The following is a 20169-nucleotide window of genomic DNA, read 5'->3' as shown; positions in this document are numbered from 1 at the left end:
CCCAGGACAATGTGGGACATCTTTGCTGGTCCCAGGCACTCCATCCTCCCCATCTGGATTTGGGTCTGAAAGGCCAAGGAAAAGTGTGGGTGCATGGAGGGTAAGTTGTAAGCAAGCAGAATTATTGACCTGGCACAACATCATCACTGTTTCTGGGTCACCTCCATTATCCTTAGCTTCCAATTTCCAGGTTTTGTGGAGCTTGAGCCAACATGAGATAGCCTTAACTCTGATCAGAAACCATTTTTTTTTTAAAAAAAAACTAATTAAATGTGTAATTATTTCATTCAGTTTAGCAATGTAGTAATAATGGCAATATCATTGTACTGGAGCCTGGCGGATAACATGGTTGCTGCTGTTTTTCCTCTGTCTACAAACCCAGATTTGTGCTACATTGAACTTTGCAAGCAGCACTTCTAAACTACAGCCTAATGTTCACTGTAGCTTCCAGCTGTGTTTTTAAATACTAGTCATTAGCAGCTGCAGTGGACTTCAGACATTTTGAGTGCTCTGCATGTCTGAAACTATAAGACATGACAACTAGATAGAGCTGGTTTATGAAGATCCAGTGATGTGGTTTGGATGTAACAATAAGCCAGAATTCGTCACAATTCTGGCTTTTCGGGAATGAGCAAGTATGCTGATGCATGCTGCCTTGAATTGCTCCTGATTGGCTCCTCCTCCCAGTGGAAGTGGCTAAACAAGCCAGGAAACCTTGATCCATGGTTTGTTTAGCATTGCATCCTAACTGGGATCCCTCGCTTGTTGCTCTCCTAACAAGCCAGAATTGTAAGCCATGACTTTATGAATCTGGCTTGTTAGGAGAGCAACAAGACAAGGATCCCAGTTCAGTCATAATGCAAAACAGCCATGGACAGAAGTTTCTTGGTTTGTTTCGTCCAGGAGTGGGGATCACACTGCCCACGGGCAGCATTAGGTCCCCACTGTCTCCTGATGTGGCCCCCACTAAACATATGAATCATACAAAATAAAACACAACCCATCTGGAATGGCTATTTTGACCCTTCTAGTGTTCCGTAACTACTATGGAGCATCAAAAGGTGGTCTGGTATTGCTTTGGGGGTCATTTTTCACCTTTATTTTTAATTTTTTAAAATTACATTTTGGGCCATGGAAGAGGGACTTGTGCCCCGACCGGGGCAGGGTGGGTGGGTTCTAGAAAGTGAAAATGGCCCCGGAACTCCTGAAGTTGCGCTCCCATGGTTAAGTCACTTCTGCTGGCAGGAGGAGCCAAATGGAAGCAATCGGGCACCCTGGACCAGCATGCTCCCTTTTTCCTGGTTACATCTGAACTGGCCCAATGTGTTACGTTGAATGCAGTGTTGAACCTGAGTTTCCAATTCTCTGTTCAGCCATCCATGTGTGTTTAATTTTGTTAATATAAAGCTGTGAGCTTGCAAAATAGATTTGGCAAGTTGCTGTTTCAGCCCCGATTTTTCATTTGAAGTACATCTATAATAATAGCGTGGCTGTGACGATGGAAGGGATAGAAACTATGTTGACAAATGTTGTTAGAAATGGAAAATGGTGATCATGAACCTGGTCCTTAGCATGTTGCTGCTCATTTGATATTGCTGCTTCCCAGTTCCCTGTGCACTAAGGAATTACGTAGGCGAATTTGACAAATGATGCCTAAATTGATTTTTACAGTTCCTGTGTCTCTAAATTCAATGAAAAGGCTGCATTGACAAGGATGTTTATTTTTTAAGTAGCTTTCTTCCATTTCCGTTATACTGCGTTAACAACATTTCAGTGTGATGCCTTCCAGAGCAAAAATATTCTCAGGGAGAGTTCACACACTTCTGTTTGTCGCTTGATGAGTGTAATATGAAGAGCTTGCCTGCATGTGTGAAACAGCCATCACAGATCAGCCACCACAAACAAAACTTCGACATCAGCTGACATCACTGCGAACACAATATGTTCCAGCTGTGTTTGCAGCTCATAACATTTGCTTCAGTTTTATCCCACCCTTCCTTCGGGGATTTGAGGAGAGTTTAACACTTGCACACCAACCTTGTGCAGGAAACTAGGCAGAACCAATGTTCGTGCATGTGTGAATCTGCTCTTAGAGTTACTGGTGACCTGACTTGAAAGCGTTGCAAATGTCAGATTAGAATGTGCTTGATAACATGTATTTGATACATTGTGGTGGTTTAGAAAACATTGCCGATTTCAGTCCACTGAGCCCTGTTTGAGTCAGCACATCATATCTGGGAACATTAAGAACTTGGTTAAAAAAGCTCTATTGGCCTTGTGTGAGCCATGAGGCTCTTCTCCTTCCCTTCTAGATTCCACTCCCCCCTCCCGCATTTCTTTCCTTAGCAAAGCCGCCAAAAAGGAGCGTCCCCCCTTGCAGCTGAGAATTTTAGATTCCAACACTTGGCAGTCTTTTAATCTTTAACACTGTTCAGTGTTTCGGTCTTTCTGCTTCGATTTGTTTGTTTAAAATGGACTGTAAAATAGTTGATGTTTGGGATTTTGTCTTTGCAGTGTGAAGCACATTAGGAATGTGAGCGGAGAAATGTAGGTGACTCAGAGGGGATGTTCACACAACACGCTAACCCACACTCAGTGATTGAGTGTGGGTTGTTTTGAACTATGGCTTGTTTGTTGAATCATGGGTTAGTGTGCTGTCTACATGCAGCATGTTTTCCATAGGGTGGGTTATCGTGTTGTCCAAATGCAGCCACGGTAGCTTGTTAATCATGCAGTGTGGCTTGTTAATCACCCTGAACGATCCAGCTACAAACCATGAGTTCTCCGGGTGGCTTGTTCAAGAAAATAAGCCACACCACATTACTCTGGCTGCTTTCAGACAGCACAATATCCCACGGTTCAACAAACAACCCATGGTCGAAAACAACCCACACCCAACCACTGAGCGTGGATTACCATGTTGTGTGAACAGACCCTGTATGGACAAGATCTCTGTTTTGGGAACAGAAGCAAAGCCCCTCTCTTTCTCCCCAATGCAGGTAGCTTGTGGCCCTCTGTTGTAAGCGAAGCTGAGAGAAACTTTGGCCATGAAGAGGACAGTGATATTGTCCCCAGTCCACAACAAATCACCTACCCTTCACTCATTTACATTGCATTCCTGTGAAAGGAAGCGATGTAGCAAGTTGTTCATTTTCCTCCTTTTCTGTTAGCTAATGCTACTAAGGGCAAATTCATATGCTCAGTTTTGAAGTGGTATGTGGTGACCTCACCACCTTCGTAGCATATGGAGTTGCTTTAAAGTGAAATAGTACCCAATGTAGAACAACTCCAAAATTACCATATTGTAAGGTGGATGGCCCATATTTTCTGTAACGTGGTAGCTCTGGAGATTTCTCAGACTTTGCATCCAGTTTTCACTATCTCTAAAATAACCATGTGAATGGAATGGGCCCACTGAGAGAGTAGTCTTGTTGCATCTTCTTTTTTTCCTTTTCTCTCTCTTAAGTTGAGAAGGAAGTTCTGAAGTTGTGAACTACTTGCTGAGGGCAGGATCTACACTACTGCTTTAAAACGGTTTATAACAGTAGTGACAACTGTTGGGGCCCAGGACACACTCTATATACAGTTTTCAAACTATTTTCAAAGTGTCGTATCCTGTTTGATGTAGATCTGGCCCTAGTTGCAACTGGTTTGTTTATGGAGGGCAGTGGAACTGGTTGAAAAAGTAATCCCTAGCCTCTATCCTTCCTGAGTCTAAGTTGATAAACCATATCCCATGATGTGTGTGGAACATGTCACTTGCTTGGACCTTGCCCTGTAGATGCCTCCTGTTTGAATTCACCTTGGCCTCTGCTGCTCTTCCTTTGTAGCATTCTGGATGATGATGCAAGAATTTAGCCTGCTGGTCTTTTCTAGCCCTGCTGGAGAGCATGGCTGGTGGACTCAGAAACAGGTTCTCTCTGAACTCATGGCTTTGCGTGTAGACCTCCTGTTCTCAACTGGCTGCTTGAGCAGATGGCAGGGCAGCAAGCCTGTCATCAGAGCAGCTGCATGCACGGCTCCAGCGAGTCTTCTTATATTTGTTGTGAAGTGCCTAGCAGGGTACCCAGCTTAGTGTATCACTCAGGAAAACATGGAGTTGAACAACCCAGAGAATAAAATATTGTTGGCTAATTTGAGAAAAAGAAAATAGTCCAAGGAATGTGAGGTGTTTGTGTTAAATTTGACAGATTAGATGCTCAGGGAGTTGAGGTTTGCTACTGAGCCTTGCAATTTATTGAGCATAAAAGCGCATTGCATGGAGGGAAAGTGAGGAGAGCTCAAAAGCAGGTTTCCCCCCTTAGAGAACTGGCTCATAAGAAAACTAGAAGCAGAGCCATTTTTTTAGAGAGCGGTTGATTATTAGAATTCTTCGTTGCATAGCTCTTCATGCTGGAGAAAGTAGCAGGTTCTAGTTTTGTTGCTGGACTAATGCCAATCTGCTTTTTGGGGCAAACTTCTCCTGCTATGCCCGGCCAACTAATGCTAATAATGAATGTGTTGTTGTTGTTGTTGTTGTTTTAACAAGAAGAACACTCCTTGTCAGCATGAGATGAGAACATCTTATGGAACTGGGCTCATTTTCATATTCTGGATCAGCAAGAGGCATCCTTTCAGTTAAAACAAGAGTGTCTATAGGATGAGAGATGCTGTTTCACTTCTGTAAGGATGTTTTAAAGAAGAAGAATAGCATCAGGCTTCAGGGGGCAAGGAGAGGAGAACAGGGTGCTCTGGGTTCAAGTTGGACCATAGCGCACGCAGACTGGATTCTGGAAGTGAAGTTCTAACCTGTGGAGCCGAAAGAAAATGTTGCCTCTCTATAACTGTGGAGTTTTGTGTTTTGTTTTTAAAGGTGACTTGAGGTGACTGTTGCCTGTGAGAGATAGTTTAGGTATATGAAATTCTTGCAGGACCAGGTTGTTGGGTTCTGTTTTATCCTTGAGGTGATTTTGTTGTTTTTGTTTTATGCATGGTTGGGCCATATGGTATGCATACTTTTTCTGTGAAAGATACCATCATAAGGACTGCAGACCCCTCATATATCCAGGTGAGAAGGTTACAACTAAGGATGCAGCAGAATATTATGCTGCTGTTAACTGTTCCTCAATAGCTTCAGACAGAACAGCATACATGGTTAAAGCATGTGTCTGCTGATAAAGTACTACATACTCTGTTTTTGTATGTCAGTTGAATGCAGGTGGTGGTTTGTGATGCTTTCAGTAATTTGCCAATGGAGGTAGAAAGAAGCCTTAGGGACACCTGCACTGAGTTCTTAACATCACTGCAGAGACTTCCTCCTCACTTCCTCTGGCCAGGCTTTTAAAGATGAGCTGGGGGTTGGGGAGAGTGGATGAGATGTGTCTAGTTGCAATCTGAACCTACAGCAAAGGATGCCTTTGTGTACAGGACACCAACTGAATTGCCCACAAATCCTAAAGTAGAAGTGGAGTTTCTGATAACTCTTTAGGCACGGTGACTAAAGAGCCCTGTTCTAAAGTTGGCATGCAGCTAAAGGGTTAATTCCAAAGCCAGGCACTGATTGGAAGGGGAGGTGTCACCATGCTTAGGATGAATTATCTGGCTGCACAGAGCTTGTGTGCTGTTTCGTGAGCACAGTGCAGGAGTCTCCCATGCAAGAGTTCAGTTATCAGACTGTGGCACCTCCGGACATGGGAAAAAGCTGAGCTAGAAAGCAAAGCAGAAGGGGAATCTCCTCACATTTGGCTTGCATGCAGCACTAATCCCCACCACCACCACCAGCACACACATACAGAATCCCTCCAAATAAAATACATACCATGTCGGATGTGGAGTGCAGTTTTGACGATGCCTCTTGCCTCTCTCCTCAGAGTCCTGGGTCCCCATCACCTACTCGAAAGCAGAACAAGGAGACCACCTTTACGGTAAGTAGAATCCCACAGTGATGACCGCTAGTCCAGTTGCTATGGTGATCCAGTCACCAGAGCAAGTAGCATTGCAGGGCAGGGAAGGGGGGGAAATCCGTGTGCAAGGGGTCTGCCTCATGTTTTCCAGATGTAAACACGGTGCTTGCTTTCCACAGTGATAGCTGCATTGAAGCCATTTTTAAAAGGCTGAAGCTAGCAAAAAGCCTGTTACAGAGAGACAGGGAAGAAATGTCAGAAAGCAAGAGAGGGGGGTGGGAGGCACTTCTTTGTGCTGTGATTTTTAAATTACACTTGCAGCAGTGTTTCCTTTTGTTCAAAGTTGCTTCTGGGTAGATCAAGCAATTAGTAGCCAATGAAGTCATGTTAAGGATGGAGCGTTCCTGTGGGCAGAGTACACAGTGATAAAAGTTGACACCAAGGTTTTATGAAACCTCCCTTTCAAGGTTGGTTTCTTTTGCAGATTTGACTGAAGAAAATCTCTCCATAATGATTCTTTTTGAAAAAGATGCCCCGTGAAGTCATCATAGTATACACTTTGGCTGAGGTCACTAGCATGTTTGATATTTCCCCATAGGAGAGGATGAGATGTAAGGTTTTGAATTCTGGCAAACCTTTTGACTCTTTCATTAAGTCTCAACTTATTCCCTCCTCATCATTATTGCTCAGAAATCTGGCCCGGTTATATTGCAATGATTCAAGAGAGAGGAAACATTTCCCTGTGGAAGTGTAGGGTTTGCTCTTTTGCTAACTACAGCAGTGCAAAGGAATTTGTTGAAACAACATGACATACCTCAGTGTGAATTGGAGCACTGGGGTGGGGGAGAACATCAGGGGACTAGAATATGATGATGAAGTGATGATTAGTATCAGTGTTGTTTTCTGTGTGACAGGATTGATGCTCAATACTGCCATTCAGTTTTTCCAGGTGTGAAATCTAGTTTGAATGTTTCATCGCCCCCGGAGCCCATTTTCAGTATTTGCACTTGGTTCTGAAAAATGTATGTTTATTCTCCCTCCCTCTCTCTCTCTCTCTCTCTCTCTCTCTCAAACACACTTTTATTATAGGAATCAGGTTTTGCACTTGGATATGAGCAGTCCAGAGATTGGGCAGTTTGCAGTTTCTTGAGGAAATCCCAAGTCTCTGTACTTCCCTGTGGAATAATATCCCATTCTCCCCTTACACTTAGCCAGGCTTGATAGGGAACTAAAGCAGCAGTTCCTGATCTTGTCTCTGGTTTGGCTCTCTTCCCCTCTAGCTCACCCGTTCAGCATGAAAAAATAAATAAAATTCAAAGTTTGAAGTGACTTCAGGGGCTATTACCCCATAACAACTGATTGTGTAAAGATGTCCCAGCTGTGGGGAATAATTCCATTCACACAAAGATGGGTGTTGAAGTAAAAGCAGAAACTGTAATAGCCTTCAGTGTTTTATCACCACTGCTCAGCTGTCATGAGTATAGTAATAAAATCAACGGCTACATGACTTCAGGGTTATTATCTTGGTCCTAAAATGCATTTACTTTATAGTTAAATATAGGGACAATTCAAACATTGCTCTGTGGTCATGGTTTTGAAAAAAAAATCACTTCAGTGTGGCTGAAGCTCTACATGGCTCTGGGTAAAGTTTAAATCAGCCTCCCAAATGGATCAGCTGGAGCATGGAACCAAGCATCCGCTTGCACGTTTCACCTTCCTTGGGGTCAGCAACAATGGCACAGTTCCTTTTCTACATGTTCCATCTGGTCCAACTGGCAAGCCGGGTACAAGTGTTACAGCAGCCATGTGGTGGCATGACTACATTGAAATGTTTTTTGGCAGAACCATGCCACTGACATAACAGCTGAGTTCAACCTTAAGAGAAAGAAAATAACATGTTTCCCATGCCACAAATGCTCTTCCACTCTTTCCTAAACTGAATTATATTATTATTATAATTTACATTTTCATACTGCCCCATAACCGAAGCTCTCTGGGCAGTTTACATAAGATTACAACAATGAAAAACAATATACAAAATTTAAAACCACAAACACAGAACATGTATCTAACATATATATAAAAACAATTACGAACAACTATAAAAACAGATCCAGGATCAATGAAGATTGTCACATATTGCTAAATGCCTGGGAAAAGAGAAAAGTTTTAACCTGGTACCGAAAAGATAGCAATGTTGGCGGCAGGCGGGCCTTGCTAGGGAGATCATCCCATAATTGGGGGCCACCACTGAGAAGGCCCTCTCCCTTTTTGCCAACTGAAGACTTGAGAATGTTCAACGTATCTAATGGATGTCTCAAACATTCATAACTTTCTTCTAGGAAAGATGTTATAAAGTGCCTGTGGGTCTTCCTTACTTGAAATTCAAAACTTCAGGAGAATTTCAAGGGCCTTTTGGGGCAGCTATGTTCACATATAACAGTGAATCATGGTTTGGTGCAGGAACAAGCCCTGAGGCTCGCCTACCTCTTCCAGCACCTCCTTCCTCCTTTGGATCTAAGACTTCTGACTCTAGTTTACTAGAAAACTTACTTTGCCTCAACATCTGAACAGCCAAACTGTGGTTTGTGATTGCCTGCAAACTAGAATCACAGCACTCTTGATTTACAGGCAAGCACAAACCATAGTTTGGGTTTTGGACATTGGAAGAAACTATGGTTTGCCACTAAACCAGGGTCAGAAGTCCTGGATCACAGTACCCAGGGTTTATGTATGAGCACAGTGGCCCCAGGGGCTCATTCCCATAACATCAATCAAACCATGAATACAACTGTTTATTTCAAGGGGAATAATGCAGCAGTTATTTACTTGTTGAAGTCAATCCAGAAGATTCCCCCTAGAAAGGGCTTCTGTGGTTGTGGAGCCAGTTTCCCTGCACTCATACTATTAAATCTAGTTGTGGAGGAGATGAATTCTTCCTCCAGTGAGCAAAATCAGGTGTGGGTTTTGAGTGAAAGAGGACTGGATGACTGTCTATGAGAGATTTTGATGTCCATGACATTACTGATGAACAGTGACACCACTCTTTCATCCCAAGCCTGGTGCTGTTTTTGTGTGCAAGTGAATGGCATTGAACATTCTTAGATCCGAAGAGGCAGAGTGCCCCCCACCTCCACCCCCAGATATCCTTTTCAGTGGAAGAGGGCTTCCCTAACAATTTAAACAGAGAAATAAAAAAGAAAACTGGCACAAGCAAGGCTATTCTCCCCCACTTCCTGCCCTCCCGCAACTGCCTGCTGCATCAAAAAAATGCTTATTTTTCTTCCACTCTCCTCCTGCAAGATTTTAAAAGACACACCAAATAGCAGTGGAGCTGTCCCCTATAGAAAGGGGGACAGGAAATTGTGCTCTTCTTGCCAGTTGGTCATGTCCAGTGCCAATACTCTGCCAAGGAGTTTTAGCGGGTATTCGAATCATCTGGAAATGCCCCCAAACCACCTTGTGGGCAAGTGACAATCCGTTGTGCAACCACCCACTTCTGGGACAACTAGTGTTAATATCACAGAACCCGTTGCTGTAAATGAAGTAATTTGACCTTAACGGCAGCCTCATTGGAGGTACTGAGAACCACAGATGTTGGCATTCCAGTGTCGTCTCTCGGGTTTTTCTTTTTCTTTTAATCACATCTGTAGTCAGCTAGTTTCCCTACGGCCTATGCTCCTCCTCTTCTCAGATTTGAATGAAGCACTTGCTACCACTCCACTCTCCAGGAATGCTCATATTCTCCCTCTCCTCCCTCCTTCCAAATTGGCTATCCGATACCAGTGAACAAGAGCAACTCCATTGCCCTCCATTAATATTGCGCTGCAGACTGCTAATTTTCCTGTGGTGCCAGACTGAGTACAGACAATAGCTTTTCAGAGACTCTGTATTATAGAGTTGTCATTGTCCGATGGACACCCATATCTTTTTGTGTTCATGTGTGTCCTGTCTGGCTTTCTGGTCGATCCAATTTTCTTGGGTTTTTGTAGCACTTCAAGCTATACCCTATTTTTTGAGAAGTTGTTTTACTTCAGTATGTGAAAGTATAGTTGTTTATCCACACAAACACTTGTGTGATCCTAAAAAAAGGGGGGATGGGACAAGCCCTTCCACTCCTCCATCATTGAGAAACATTTCCCTGAAACCACATTTTTCTTTAGGACAGTGTGTGCCTCCCCACCTACTCCCAATACAAGAGCAATCATCTTTGTTTCAAAAGGAGAGAAATAGTCTCTGCCCTCACAGAAAGACTTTCTCATTTGAAGCAACACTTTCCTTCTCCTTTATATGGTTCTCAAGGCACTGCAACAGGACTGAGTTTACTGCCACTGTAGCAGTAAAGGGATAATTACTCCTGTTGCATCACCGAAATAGTCTCCTGCATATCGCTGATTTCTTGTCCTAGGATTGGAAGAATGCAAACGCATATCCTAAATCCCTTAAGGATTCACAGTTTAAAATAATGGTGCTCAAGAACCTGCTCCTCTTCCCCCCATCCCAATCTTTGTGAGCACTTGTAGGCTATATATTAAATGCCCCCCCCCAGCTTCTTGATAAATGCCCTTTCTTTGCCATGTATAGTGCCAACGTTTAGGTTGCTCTCTAGTTTCAGAAGCGTCATCAAAGCTCAAGTCTGCTAATCTCTCTAAACCAATGAAAACCTGCAGTTCAGGCATACGTTTTGATGTGATGTTGCTTACCCTGAGATGAAGGAATTGGGTTATAAATTTAAATAAATGCTTTCTGGCGGGCTTCATGAATTTAATTACTCAGTGAATTAAGGATCCAGGAGGGGATAGTTTTCAGTTACGCTTTAAAGAAAATATGCATTAAAATGTAACATCTGAAATGTTGTCTAGCCATTCCATCTGATGACTGACGTACATCTCAAAATTCCTTCTTGGAAGTCATTAGCCTGTAGAGATTTGCATGCATCCCATGTGTAGATTATCACATAGGATGCAAAAGGTATCCACCTTGTGTACATATGGGGATTACAGTAGGATTGCCACACGTTATGATCGACCCCTGGGATTTACAGAAATTCCAAAACATATGACTTTCTGTGGGAATTTTATTATGTGTGAAGGGGCCTTTATGCCTTTAGTAATTGGGCAAATATGTCATTCTGTGGAACGTGGGAATATAGGAAGCTGCCTTATACTGAGTCAGACCATTGGTCCATCTAACTCATTGGTACTGGCAATAGCTCCCCAGGGTTTCAGACAGGTGTTTTTCAGCCTTACCTGGAGTAGTCAGGAATTGAACCTGGGACCCTTCTGTCTGCAAAGCAGGTGCTCTCTTTGCTACTGCTTGCAAAGCAGAGGCGTATGTGTGTGGGGTGGGGGATGGTTTGGGTGAGATTGAGGAGACAGAATGGCCCTGTTCAGACAACATGCTAAACCATACTGCTTAACCACAAAATGGTTAATGGAATGCATTGCATTCCGTTAACCATTTTGTGGTTAAGCAGCATGGTTTAGCGTGTTGTCTGAACGGGGCCAATATCTAGGTGGAGGCAGCATTCATGTTATGTGCCAGCCTCTAGTGCTGATAATTCTGCTCTTGGGTTTATTATCCCACTTAGGGATTTATATTTAATGGTATATAAAGTGTGTGTGTGTGTGTGTGTGTGTGTGTGTGTGAATCTGGAGCTTCACTTGGAACAAATTGGTATCTTCCAGTTGGTTTCAACAGCAGCAATGGATTTGTCAGATTTTTGTAAATTTTTTATCATCATTCAGCTGCTCTCTCCCCAGTATGCCTGTTGGCTTCAATGAGGCTGTGTGTGTTTCTGGCACAGCCCCTTTGGTAGAATCCTCTTGTCCCCATCCAAGGTACCCTAGGAAGCTGTAGAATATTTGGTGACATTCACATTAGATGTGGTTTTCTCTAGAGTTTCTGCCAGATTTCACCTAAAGCAAAATTACAAGACAAATGTGGAGGTTCCTGCTTGCCTCTCACATCTGTGGCAATTGACGGGAAAGAAACCTTTTTAAAAGAAATCCTGAAATTTCTTAGGGTGGGAGGAGTCTGAAGATCCCTAGGTCGCCTTTTCAGTTTTAGCACTGAAGTGGAATTTCAAGGCCATTTTGGAGGTCTCTGTTCTGGAGAAACATTCTAGCAATTTTGAGGGAAGCAAAAGGCTTTTTGATCAGAGATGCTGTCTTCCCTGGGCTCTGCTCCTTGATATTGTAGTGGCTTTCTAACAAGCAACCCTTTCCATCTGCTTCCTGTGACACCTCCTGGCTAGAAAGGGCATTGCATTTAGCAACCACCTAGTCTGTTGTGCTGTGTTTAAACAGCTTTCTTTCACATATGCTCCATGTACCCATGTTTCTGAACTGCCTTGCATGGTCCAGCATATTTTTCTTTCTTTCTGTCAGATAAACTGCGTGACTTTCCCCCATCCTGACGCAATGCCAGAACAGCAGTTGCTGAAACCTTCTGAATGGAGCTACTGTGATTATTTCTGGGTAAGTGAGCAGCCACCCATATGCTATTTACTGCAGCAACCGAGCTTTACACAGGATGTAGCATATTGCCAACATCTCTGTTAGCAAACATGTTAAAATCCAAGCTTGAAAGGTAGCGCATAAGATGTCGCAGAAATCATTTTCTTTTTCTGCACCCTAATTCCAGGGCGGCCATATTATACATGGGTAGAGAACTGGAATGAGGCTTCTACGCTGAATCATATTCTAGGGCTTCATGTCTATAATCCCTAAAACTAGCATGCCCATGCAGTCCTGGGCAGCATGTATGCACTGATGTAACACCTGCGTCATTTGCTTCCATCCCATCCCATCCTCTACAAATTTCATCCTCTTGGAACATGGCCATTGCTCCCCTTTCTTATCATAAGGAGCATCGCAAACTGTTGGTTATTCTGTGGTTGGCCTTGAGAGTTAGGTTGGGAAGTCTTAAGAAACCCTTTTAATGGTTGTTGCAAGTTTATTTATAGCTTTAATGTGGGATTATGAGCTTTCTTGCGCTTTTGGGAAAGTAGGCTACAAATAAGAGGGAATTACCTGCAACTTCTAACTTGATGCTAATATTAGAGGGGAATTGACATAAGGAACAAGATGGACACACTGCTGACACTGTAGAAACTTACCAGCAGGATAGGGGCGAAATTCGTTTTGTTCGCATTTCAATATGGACCGACCTAATTCAGAAATCCTGAACTATTACTTACTTATTTGATTTATACCTTGCCTTCCACCAAATAACAGCATTCAAGGCAGCTAACAGCAAACCCGAATGCAAGTTGGAACACAGTTATCATTCAGTTTTCCCATTTCTTTGAATTTTGTGATGCAGTTCTCCAATAAGAAATTGTACACAAAAAATACATTCATTAGGGAAAAAATTGTCCAAAAATGTATACATTAAGAAATATTGCAAACAAAAGGGCATGTATTAAGGGAAAGTGCTTTAAAAAAAAGTTGTATATTTGTGCAAACTGCATATAAGAATATATACAAATTTTCATGCAGACTTTTAAAAGGAAAGTTGCGAACTAATGAGGTTGGACCCAAATTTTGCTTGAAAAAAATGTGAATGCTATAAAAAGTGGAACAGTTATATTTGTCAATCCCTACTCACCAGAAATTATTACACTGTAGAATCAATGACACAATTTGGCTGGGATTTTGTTCTGTAGTAATACAGTTGGCCCAAAATTTGTTGCTGCCTGAGATAGAACAGCAAATTGCCCCCACCCCACCCCAGGATGCATAATTGTTTTTGACAACTGGGGCATAAAATTAGAGGTTTTGGATAGTATTGTTATTTATTTAAACCATCAAGACCATAGGCCTCCAAAAGTAGTTTACAGAATAAAATCAGTAGAACTCAACATATAAATAAGATTGTGTCCAGTATAATCTATTTTAAATAAAACCAGTTACTAATATAGTTTCCATTACACTGTATACGATATAATCATGTTAATAAACTGTAGGTGTCTTTAAGGAGAATAAAGGCAGAGCAGCAGTGACAGTTAATAAGGTGTGCATTTTCTCACCTATAGAGTTCCATGCATTTGGGAAGGGGGGCATTTTTATTTGTTTACGTACATTTCATGTAATATTTTCATGTGATGTTACAAACCTTATCCCCCCATACTAATTATGCACAATGTGAGAGATAGTTCTCTTGCATTCAAGAGGTTTCTAGAAATGCCTATGCCCTGCAACTTACATTTAGTTGTATTTTTTAATGTAGACAGAATAGCAGTGGGGGGAAAGCAGAGAAGAAGGGTTCGGTTAGAGCAGTGGTTCTCAACCTTCCTAATGCTGCAACCCTTTAATACAGTTCCTCATGTTGTGGTGACCCCCAACCATAAAATTATTTTCATTCTTCTGTACACGATCCATTGTCATGGGATGGTTTGCTAATGAAAATAATACATAACAATAGCTTTAATAATACAAAAGATGATACATGACATAGTTCAGTCAATACAGTTTCTTAAGACCATCGGAAATATGTGTTTTCCGATGGTCTTAGGCGACCCCTGTGAAAGGGTCATTCGACCCCCAAAGGGGTCCCCACCCACAGGTTGAGAACCGCTGGGTTAGAGAGAAGAGGAAAAATGATCAGGGGGCAAATATTGTATGGGTATGGAGGGGCCGGGTGGTAAATTATTTCGGTATTGAGGACTGATATGCCTGATCAAAAAAAAATATGGCTGTTGCTGACTTCAGTCTCTCCTACAAGAAGCTTGGCTCCCCCCTCTTTATATTAGCACTGTCAGTTCTTATGAACATACAATCTGCTGATGCGTCTCTGTTTTCTGTATGCCAGAGCATCCTCTAGTGGCAATGCTCTGCTATTTTTCTGTGAACTCTGGCAGATCTACTGTTGTGGTCTTTAAAGGTCTGCTAGTGTACATTGTATCTGTGGTGTTAGGCAAAAGGATTTTGAATACTGGGTCATATTTCTTTATTAGATTTCTATGCCACCCAATAGCCAAAGCTCTCTGGGTGTTTCACAATTAAAGCCATAAAATATAGCACAATAAAACAGTATCAGTATAAAACCAAAGTAAAAACACACCAGCAGTGTAAAGATTTTTTAAAAATGTATAATAGCAGATATAAAAGCAACAAAAACTAAAGACCTAAAATGTGTAGCCAAATCAGAAGGTCTTCATGTGGCTTGAAGTCATTTAGGGCTTTGAATTGGGCCTGGACATGGACTGGAACCCAGTGCAGATCATAAAGCATTGCTGTAATATGTTCATATCGCCCTGTCCTGTTAACAGTCTTCCTGCTCTATTTTGGACAAGTGGAAATATATCGCATTGCAGTAATCTTGTTGAGAGGTTATCAGAGCATAGATAATGGTAGCTAGGCTATCTCTATCCAGATAAGGATGTAATTGGTATATCAGCCTAAGCTTGCACATGTTTGCCAAGGGTAAGCAAACCTGTTGTCCTTCAGATGTTTTTGACTACACATTCCATGCAGCCTCAGCTAGCATTGTCCATTGTCAGGGATTATGGAAGTTGTAGTCCAAAACAGCTGGAATGCACTGGCTGCCTCCCATGTTCTAACGCTTCTTGTGTGGCATATATCCTAACTGTCCATTTCCTTTAGACTGATAAGAAGGATCCTCAAGGAAACAGTACGGTCTCGGGATTCGAAATCCTTCTACAGAAACAACTGAAAGGAAAGCAAATGCAGAAAGAAATGGCAGAGTTTATTCGAGAAAGGTAACTTAGAAATTCAGTTCTGGCCTAGGTTGATTCCTTGTGTTTCATTGGTCTTGTTTCTGTTAGTCAAACTCCTAATGTTTGTCCCTTAGTCAAGTACACCAGTCTTCAAATATTGACCAGACTAATGTATGGAGGTGCCTTGGCCTGTTTTGGGATTTTTTTTTGTGCTCCTGCAGATTTACAGCAGTGTCTTCTCACTTTCACACCTTACACAGCCTAAACCTTGGTATTATACATGAAAATGTAGTGATTATATGCAGCTAAACAATTAACATCCAAGAGCTGTAAACCCTTCTATATGGTGTTCTGCGTAAAATTTAGTAATCTGTGGCTAGGTTTGCATTTCTTGCGTGCTCAGCATTAAGAAGTAATATAAATATATGGGTTTTTTTTAGACTTTGTGATTGTGAACTTCATTGTACAATGGTAGATGGCATTGACACAACCCCCTGTGGTTCACAAAAGGGACTTCTGTGCCTGCAGGGTTATGTGCCCTCCTTACCATGCTTTCAGACATACCCCAGTGCCCAACACTTATCATTAGGTTTGTTCCAACATGCCAGCAATACCAAATTCTACCAGATCTCTCATACTGGATTAAAAATAAAGCATGCAGGTTGATGCATATTTATGCACAATAAGATGATGTTCAAATATGTGCCTGCTCAGTTCTTCCAGAACTACAATTCTATGTCTTGGATCCTACCTCCCTTATGTGAAAGGAACAGAATTACATTAGTGGAAAGGGACTTTCTATCCCCTTCTGCTTCTGATGGGGGTACAGATAAAGGAGGCAGTTGGTGGAAATCCCTCCCCCCATTATGTGAATGGAGGTGCACCTATATATAGTATGGCTTGAACTCAAAGCTGGCCTTCTGCAGATGTCAGGGCCTTTGATCCAGTGGAGACTCCAATGACTGGAAGGGGAATGGAGGCCATCTTCACTTATTCCCCATACACCCCTCCATGGCACTTCACATGCTGTTCCAGAAGGTCCCCCAGCTCTCTGCAGCAGATTTTTCAGGGCTGCAAGGGTTGCTAGTGGGAAAGGGGAATTGGCAGAAATTGCCTCCCCTGTCTTCCTCTGTAGCAGTTCCACTCTGTGTCCAGCCTTGTGTCTCCAGAAATCATTAGTCCTGGCATTGAGATTTTAAAAAAAACTAAGATCACAACCTTTCCCCCTACCCCAAGTTGTTTAATCTGAAAACAGCCCCTCTAGAATTGTTAATGGGCAATTTTAATCGTTAATCTTCACTGTAGAGAATTAAGAACACAAATCCTCTAGATTTCTTTTGATGCACGATAGTTTGGAGACTTTGACAACATCTCTGTTCATCCCCCTCCACCCATCCTTTCCCCACCCCACCCCTATCCCTGTGACTACAGCCATGCTAGAACATGGTTTAAATAACATAAAATATCTGCAGGACATGAAAGGAGAAGGCAAGAGAGAAAGATAAACAGTTATTATTTATAGCCACTCATTATTTATAACTACCCTTAGAAGAAAAAGAGCATTGTTATAAATAGCTCTTCAAATAATAAAAGGAGGAGATTGAGTTCTCCAGAACTTGCAGCTAGGGACTGGAACACTGTGTTCCAAGAACGGACTTTGTCTTCCTGATCAGAGGAAAATGAAAGTCCAGCTTCATTTCACCCGTGATAATTATGCTGTGTTGAATTAATAGGAAAACACTCTCTTCTAACGGAAGCTCTTCAGTATAAGGACCAGTGAGCATCCCTTTGTCAAAATGTGGGGCCCCAACAAATCTGCACATGAAATAGTCTGCAGCACAAAAACTACACTTTCTTTCTTGTTCCAAAAGTTTTACACCTTACATTTTTAGCAAAGAATTTTGGACTATCTCTGACTCTTTGGGTCTGATTCAAATGTTCCATTTTTGATGTGTGTTTTATATTCTTTTTTTAAAGATTTATTGCATGTCTGTTTTACTTTTCATAGCATTTCTATCATGCTTATGGTCTACTTTGTGTTTCTTGGTGGTTGTTTTTTTTTTAAAAGGCCGGCCATGCAGTGAAAGAATAAGCAATTGTTTAAAGATAAGGGTAGTCATTACAGAGCCATGTTGTGTGTCTGCCACTTGAAATACAACTCCTTGCCTGGCCCCTTTATGTCATGTGCACCATGACAAAACATGAGAGAGCAGGTTCCATTCACTGTTCCAGAAGATGGCTGCACAGCTGTGACTACAATCAATGGTTTTACCAGGGCTGTCCGATCCCGGTACTTTGAAGGAGGGAGGTGATCCAGTTGCAGGAGTGATCTGGTGTTCAATGTTCTTTGCTAGTTCTCTCTCTCTCTCTCAAGATAGAGCTTTGGGGCCTGAGAGGGCATTGCATTAGGAGCGTAGTTGGAAAAGGCTAGATGTTCAAGTCCAAGAGATGTTGGGGCTGCCATGGACAGCTTGGTGAAAATGTCAACCCAGTGCACAGCTGCCATGAAAAATGAAAATTCTATGTTAGGCATAATTAAGGAAGGCATCATAAATAAAACTGCCAAGATCATCCTGCCCTTACACAAATCTATGGTGCAACCAGACTTGGGATACTCTGTACAGTTCTAGTCACCCGACCTCAAAAAAGGATATTATAGAACTGGAAAAGGTGCTGCAGAAAAGGTCAAGTAAAATCATCAAGGCGCTAGAGCAGCAACCCTGTTACATGGTTACAACTGCTCAGCTTAGAAAAAGGGCGAGTGAGGGGAGACATGATAGAGGTGCACAAAATTATGTATGGTGTGGAGAATGTGGATAGGGAGACATTTTTCTCCCTCTCCCATAATACTAGAACCCGGGGTCATCCCATGAAGCTGATTGGTGGGAGATTCAGGACAGATAAAAGGAAGTACTTTGTCACACAGCACATAGTTAAACTTGGTCTGCTTCGTCTGACTTGCCAGGGAGATGGTATTGCTCTATCTGTGGCAGGACAATGGCCTGGTTCAGACAACACGCTAAACCATGCTGCTTGACCACAAAATGGTTAAGGGAATGCATTGCAATCTGCCAATCTCCGATTTCCACCACCACAGATATAGGGGCTACAGACCCAAGTACTTCATCTACCATGAACTTCGTGAGAATTTGAAATAACCACCATTCAGTTTGATAGGTTTTGCAGGTAAAATTTTACAACATGTAAAAAGATCTTTTCCCAAGGGATGGTTTTTTAGGGATGCTTTGGTTTATTGTTTCATGAGATACCGTTTTTCTAAATGATAGATCTCTGCTGGTGTCATTGCTTTCTGCAGGATAAAAATTGAAGAAGAATATGCCAAGAACTTGTCCAAATTATCACAAAACTCCCTGGCTGCCCAGGAAGAAGGGTAAGTGTGTATTGTTGCCATTTTGTTAGCCAATGGAATCCCATCCGGCTATGAAATATGTGCCTTTATTTAGATACAATTTATTCTTCGCTTCCTTTCTGCTGAGATCCACATTGGAGTATGTGGTGTTTTTTACCCTTTGGAAACTACCGTATGAATGAAGGGTTGGTTTGCTATGCAGGATTATTCATTAATTTGAGGTTGCTAGGAAGTTGTTTTCTCTCTCTCTCTGAGAAATGACATGTTTCTAAGACTATCATCTCCTTTCACACTGAGAGGGCTACCTGCTGGGCCAGAAGTGACTCATGGCAAAATAATTGTAGCCCAGGCAGTGGAGCTCCCTGATCAGTGTTTAACGATTGGCATTGGCAGCCCCAATCATGGGCCCACCAATATAGAGGAAGATAGGAAGCTGCGAGATACTGACTTGGACCCTTGGTCCATCTAGTCCAGTACTGTCGAGGCTGACTAGCAGCAGCTCCCAGGGTTTCAGGCAGGAGTTATTGAGCCCTGCTTGGAGATGCTGGGGGCGGGGTTAGAGCCTGGGATTTTCTGCATGCAAAGCAGGAGCTCTACCACTGAGCTAGGTTAGTAAAGTGGACAGGTACTAGAGATAAGGCCTTCTCAGTGGTGGTCCCCACCTTATGGAATTTCCACTCAACAGATATACAGCTGCCCCCATCTGTGGCTGCTATTAAGAAGGCTTTAAAAGCTAATCTTTTCTTCCTCTCCATTTCTGGGAGATGTTTGGCAATGGATGAAAAAGAGGTGACACACTCTCATTGCCTGAAGTTTCAATCCAGTATAAAGATTGATCAGGCATGGATCGAACTTATGGCAGGGAGTTTGACTACATGGTCCTTCAAACTCCTTTGTAATTCATATTAATCTTAATCATGATCTTGTTTTTATTATTTGTAATTAAAAGAATTACAAAGAATTATTCATCATGCCTCTGACGAAGTGGGCTCTAGTCCACAAAAACTATGCCATGATAAATTTGTTAGGGTTGAATCTAGTGTTTCACAAGCAGACTTCTGCTCCCAAAATGGAACCTTTCCTTCCCCTGCAGCTTCCTGTGGCCTTTAGAATCTTCTGAGGAAGACTCCGACAACCCTCAGGAATAGACTTTGGGGTGTGCAGTGATTTAAGCTACAGGGGGAAAGGGAATCCATTCCATTGACAGATGTTGTTCCATCAACAAACACCACTGG

General features: G+C 42.3%; 1 protein-coding gene across 1 annotated transcript in view; it reads left to right on the top strand.

Annotated features, from left to right (window-relative positions):
- The window catches only part of GAS7 (growth arrest specific 7), a 140355-nt gene that overhangs the window by 108102 nt on the left and 12084 nt on the right, over window positions 1-20169 (top strand). The window contains exons 5-8 of the mRNA XM_063121514.1: window positions 5850-5903; window positions 12272-12361; window positions 15491-15606; window positions 18881-18955. Coding sequence (XP_062977584.1) covers window positions 5850-5903; window positions 12272-12361; window positions 15491-15606; window positions 18881-18955 — 335 coding nt within the window. The remainder of the gene's footprint in view (window positions 1-5849; window positions 5904-12271; window positions 12362-15490; window positions 15607-18880; window positions 18956-20169) is intronic.

Source organism: Elgaria multicarinata, chromosome 3 (assembly GCF_023053635.1).
Source record: "Elgaria multicarinata webbii isolate HBS135686 ecotype San Diego chromosome 3, rElgMul1.1.pri, whole genome shotgun sequence".
Classification (NCBI taxonomy): Eukaryota; Metazoa; Chordata; class Lepidosauria; order Squamata; family Anguidae; genus Elgaria; species Elgaria multicarinata.
This window is presented reverse-complemented; position numbering and strand designations above follow the sequence as displayed.